This window comes from Zingiber officinale, chromosome 4B (genome assembly GCF_018446385.1).
Source record: "Zingiber officinale cultivar Zhangliang chromosome 4B, Zo_v1.1, whole genome shotgun sequence".
Taxonomy (NCBI): domain Eukaryota; kingdom Viridiplantae; phylum Streptophyta; class Magnoliopsida; order Zingiberales; family Zingiberaceae; genus Zingiber; species Zingiber officinale.
In genome coordinates, this window is record NC_055993.1 from 64,402,394 (window position 1) to 64,408,393 (window position 6,000).

At 38.0% G+C, this 6,000-nt stretch overlaps 1 protein-coding gene across 2 annotated transcripts in view; it reads left to right on the forward strand.

Annotated features, from left to right (window-relative positions):
* The window catches only part of LOC121975100 (maspardin-like), a 48,790-nt gene extending 48,019 nt beyond the window's left edge, over positions 1-771 (forward strand). The window contains exons 7-9 of one of the 2 annotated variants that reach the window (XM_042526508.1): positions 167-307; positions 379-635; positions 741-771. In XM_042526508.1, coding sequence (XP_042382442.1) covers positions 167-307; positions 379-603 — 366 coding nt within the window. In that variant the 3' untranslated portion in view covers positions 604-635; positions 741-771. Of the gene's footprint in view, positions 1-166; positions 308-378 lie in introns of both variants that reach the window. The other variant, XM_042526507.1, reaches the window with a different exon arrangement.
* Positions 772-6,000: the final 5,229 nt, after the last annotated feature.

Below are 6,000 nucleotides of genomic sequence, written 5' to 3' on the forward strand. Positions count from 1 at the left end.
TAAGCAAAATAAAGTTTTGGTTGCAGATTTCCTTGTAAATAAATGACACTTGGTAAGTTTGTGGTTGCCTTAAAACGCAGGGACTCTTTTACACTCATGCAAACATCTAATTGTAAGTTTCTGCATATACTGGAGCGTCATCTAATCACAGCTTCTGTTTCTTCAGACAAATGACTACTGTGCTGTTCCTCAGCAGCTGAAAGACCAAGTGAGTGAAAGGTTCCCTGGAGCTAGACGAGCCATCCTCAAGACTGGTGGTGATTTCCCCTTTCTTTCTCGTCCAGATGAGGTGAACCTATATCTTCAGGTACTGGAAATCTCTAGATTGATTAACTTTGTATTCCAAATTCTGGTTTCTATCACATAGAGATCTCGCAGCTCCATCTAAGACGAGTAGGGGGCGAAGCACAGTTAGATAATCTACTGGGAACTTCAAATGATGATGGCGCTGAGCAGTCCAACAATGATAATAATGGCGGAAACAATTTTGGCAATCTTCCTGGACAAAGGAACGATGGAGCTAATGATAGTGCCTACCAACCTGGAAGTTCTGGACAAAACGGGGATAATAATGGTTCTACTGTAAATAAATTGTCAATATGAAGGAATTCGCGACCTTTCCACTAATCATGCGGGTATTGCTCTTCCATAAAGCTACATCACCAAATAGCTGCATTTTTTGTCACTTGTAAAATAGTCCTCGATTTTAGAGATTTTGTTTAACATGAATTTCTGTGCAGTTGTAGTCGGGTTCAAGCATACACGTGCACGCATTTATTTTAAAAAACATGGCTCTGAGAAAAATGAGGTGGGCTCATGCTGGCCATGTGTTTATTTTGGTTTTATTTGATGGACAAAGCGAATGCATTGTTTGCCAGCTTGAATTGTAGTTTGTTAAATAGAAAGCTAAGAATTGTGTATACTTCTTACGGTTCCAAATGAAACAGAATTGTTGCATGTCATCTAGAGATTGGTTGAGCGACTTAAGGGGAGGGGGAGTGAATAGTGTGTTTATATTTCATATTTTTTTCGTTGATCGTACTCATCTACAATACGTTTTTCATGTGTTTTTTGTGTGGTTCGAAATTTTCAGTTCTTCAAAGCCTATGACGCTTCAATTGATCAACCTAAGTAGCACTGTTATTTTTTTTCTCTCGATCGAACACGTTTTGAAGGTGAGAAAACTTTTTACAATGCTTTTTTCTTTCAATAATATACTAAGTACAAACTAGATACAAATAATAACAAAAAGAATGTAGTAAATAAAGATTACAAAGAATTTAATTACTTGGTTGCTTTGGATTGTTCTTTGGAAGCCTTAGAATGCGGTAGCACTCTCTTAGGTAGCTCCTCCAACCTTTCTCTCAAAGCCTATAATTTGAAATGAGCGGATTTACAATCTTTTATAATTTTCATCAGTTAAGTATTTGTACTTCTCTAATGTACTGTATGCTTTGATCTGATCAATTTCACAAGAATTAGTATGTCGTATCTTTGGGATATCTATTGGTTATTTTTTTATTTTACTTTTAATTGATTGGTCATCATATAACAATTGATTGTGTATTTAGAAGCCGTCTTTCTAAGTTCACTTCTAAACTTTCTGTTCGATTTGGGAAAATCATCAATCGCCTCCATTAGTTGACTGTTGAACTTTCTATTCATTTTAAGTTAAACATATTGTTCATGTTAAAAATCTTATTCATTCAGTCGAGTCGACTTTTAGTTGCCCAATGTTGATTTTTGACCTAAATTAGGCTTTTTCCTAACCTAGTTCAGTTCTGAGTTAATTTCCTAGTCAACTGCTACCATTAGTCGGTTAATCAATAATTTTTCTCATGCCAAGGAACTTCCTCATATGCTTAAGGCAAGTGGATCTACTAAAGCTTCATCTATTTCCTTATATTGCCATCTGCCTACAACGACTTTCCTTTGCTTAACTTTAGGTTACCCTTAATGAAATGTCCCTTAAGCTATCTTAAATGCATTTTTTTTACTCAAATATAGAATTACTTGAATCCATACATAAATTCTAAATTTATCAAAAGTACTCAAATAGTTCTAAAAAATTATATCCACTTATAAACATTAAGTACTGATCACCAAGTTTCATAATTTATACTTCCTAAAAAAAACATCTAAATAATGCAGAACATGAGCTAAAATGTCTTTGGGTTGTACTGTCTCTGTCCCGAGCCTGCTCATTAGTCGAAGCCTTTTGTCTCATGCGTCTCATCTCCTGCATCAATCAACACTATGAGTTTAAAGACTTAGCATTTTCAAACCATAATATGCATTAATTAATTCTTATAAACATGTGTTCTAACGAGGAAACCTGCACTAACTAATTTTGCCCTTAGTTACTTACATTGCATATCATAACTAGAGCATGAATGTAAACATACGTTTCGCAGAGCATAAATGATTTCATAATTAATACATAACATGAGCATACCAGAGTATAATCATAAGCACAACTAAAGCATTATTCTTAAACCTAACTAGAGCAAGCATAACTAATGCATTCATCATGAGCAAAGCATGAACATGCACATAGCTCAGGCATAATCGTGGGCATACTACGTGCAAAGCATAATTACAAACATACTACTGCAGAGCATATACATAAACATAACTACCCTACGACTTAGTTTCATGTAATTGTCCCCTAACATAGTTGGTAGGGATCTGAACCTTGGAGTAGAGACTCCTTGTTACGCCCAAGGGAGCATTTGCCAGAAGAAAAATCCGGCAACATCTCCCCTGTACTGATGACAATCTAAATCATAACTACATCCACAAACAAAATACATCAGCCAACACGGCTGGAATATACACAACCGCGCAGTTATATGTTAAATAGCTCACATGGCTGTACTAAAAACACACCACGCAGTTATATATACTAAACAACCCACACAGTTATACTAAAAACACAACAGAAAATGAAAGAAAGCTCATACAAATAAAAACAACACATAGACTGCTAGCCGGCTAGACTTACACAACCACAACAAAACAAAGACAACTCCACATAGCAAACTCCAAAACAAAGTCGAACTTATACAACACCAAAAATAATAAAATAGCCACATGGCTAAACACTATGTAATGGTAAAACAATAAAGAATATATGAAAAGAAATCACAATGCGAGATAAACCGTCTTCTGATGTTACGTAGGATCGGCAGACAGGATATATCCAAGCAACTACTTAATCATCTACCTGTAATAGAAATAATGCAACGAGGTGAGTTCAACAACTCAGCAGGTATCAATCTAACATGCATAGTAAGAAATAGATACCAATAATAATCATGGAGTACAATCTCCTGACTAATAACAGGAAATACAAAACTGAACAAAGGGAGAAGAACTGTACTCACCAAGGCCTCCTATCCTGATATAAGGGTCGTCAGACCAAATACATAATGTATCCTGTATGCATGTCAAACATATGCATCCAAAAAAATGTAATATCCAAAGTGCAACAATCACAAATAATAAATGCAATCCATGCATATGATGCAAAAATAACATGGTCACCCCTGATGTCAGTCAACCATCTCACACGTGATGGTGAGATCGAGTGGGTAGGGCTATGACAACTGTGCACTCTGCCATCACTACTCATGAGTGACCGAGTGGACATGATGATGTCGGAGTACACCTATCCTCCCACCCCAAACAGAGTGGGGGAGCTCAATGCTCTCATCTCCCTGAGACAGTCCAGAGGAGGGATCCCTGTCCTGCTACCATGCTGTGTCACCACTACCCATGAGCGGGCTAGCGGAGCCCTTGACATAGCAACCTGCTGCAACACACCCTGCTTGATGTACCACTAACCCATAAGTGGTTGTGTGTGCAAATCATGTAACTGACAATGTACTCAACAATAATGGAGCTGACAATCGCTCAACATGCAATCATGCAAGATGATGCATGACACTAAGCATGTAAACCCTGACAGAATACACCTTCATATAATATGTACCAAAAAGGAAATAAATCCATATAATGATCTAAGTATCATAAATCTAGGTACACAAATCAGATATGTCAAATAACTAGTTTATTACACAATAGGGCAATGTATGTCACTATTTCTATGAACAAAGGTACACATGACAACAATCAAGAAGACATAAGTAGAAATGCACAACAGATAACACTATAGACATACTACGATATCAAGTAGTGGCATACCAAAAAGATAATAACATAACCATTACTACTAGTTATAACCTACTAGGCATATCAAAATGACAATATCTAAAGAGATGAGTCATAGGTACCCGCCTTAAATGTAGATCGTGATAAATCAATCCCACGTCGAAACACTCATCTCGAATCAACCTTCTGCAAATCATATGATATACAGTTTAGCTAACTACATATGCAATAACTAGCTAAACCCAAAGCCCAACTAATAGAGGAAACCCTTAATTGAACTATCATTAATTAACCCTAATTAATGATTAACTTCAATTAATCCTCCATTCGATCACATTCACTCTTCCTGTGAATTAATCAATCATCTTCATAATACAACTAAATACAACAATCATTCAATCATTTAATCCATTAAATTAACTACTAAGCATAATAAACCCAACATACTTAGTTCATCCACAGCAACCAGATCCAATCATTACCCAAATAGACATTAAGAGATCCCAAGTCTAGAAATAATCTCAATCTAATATCTCTTACCCAAATCAACCAACCACCATCAATTAAAGCAACCTACTACAGAAATGACCCGAATTCTAAATCCATTAATCAATTCAATACAACCTAATCAATTTTCAATAATCCATTACCCTATCAACAAATCCATTGTAACTTCCACTAAACACTTCATCCACCTCAATTAATACAACTCACATCACACTTTTCACATCCCATATAGAAATGAAATCAACTTCAAAACTCAACTAAACCGGATGCTCCGCTGTTGACTCATAGTCGAAGATGTTGGCTACCGGGAATTGGTAGCCGGTACAAGGTGGGGTTGCTGATCTCCCAAAACAAATACCCCTAATTCGATCCACTGCTAGATGAATAGCACCAAACGCAACAGCAATACCAGTGGAGCTCCCCCCTCAGACCTGAAGATAAGATGGTGTCACAGGGATGATCGGAGCTAGATAAAAGTGCTTCTTTCTAAATCAACCACAGTCCTCAATCCACATCAACCTTGAACTAGATCCGAGATCTCTCTCGGAGGGAATCGAGATGTTGCAATGGCAATGAGCCGGGGCACAGGATAGTACGACGACGACACTAGGACACTGATCGGGATATACTCAAGAGAAGGGCAATAGCTGACCACGATCAAGAGATATAGGGGCTCCTTGCTCAACTGAAATAGCAGTAATGATGCTCACACCATCATCAACCATCGCTAGGGCACGGCACATCCAACCACAAAACTCGGTTGCTCGGCTTCTGTCCATGACCCGAAGAGAGAAGATCAACAACAACAACCCAACGTAGCCTCTTCCAGGATGGCAAGGTCACCGGCGGTGGGGCGACATCCGTCGGCGACGTGGCGTCGGGCGGTGGAGTCGAAAAGGAGGTGTCGGCGGAGACAAGGATTTGAGAAGAAAGGGCTCCGCGATGAGGAGGAAAAGGAAGAGGGAAAGGGGAAGATGAAGAGCTTCGACACATTAGAGGGGGAGGAGGCGTCGACGCAGAGATGAAGAGAAAGGGGCGGTGAGTTGGGTTGGGGATGTCGGTTGCTACTCGGAATGTCGTACCGGTTCCCATGTATAAAAATTTTGTACAAGTCCTGAACATATCCTAACCACCTATTGTGTTCTTTAGAAATTAAATATGGAATCGCAAACAAAACTTAACATTATTGATTCCAAATTTAACTTATTTGTTCTTAGAGGTTTAGACTTGGATCGCAAACGATACTTAACATTATTGATCCAAATCCACCCATGTTACAAATTCAATTAAATATTAATTTCAGAGATTGGCTTCTAGGTT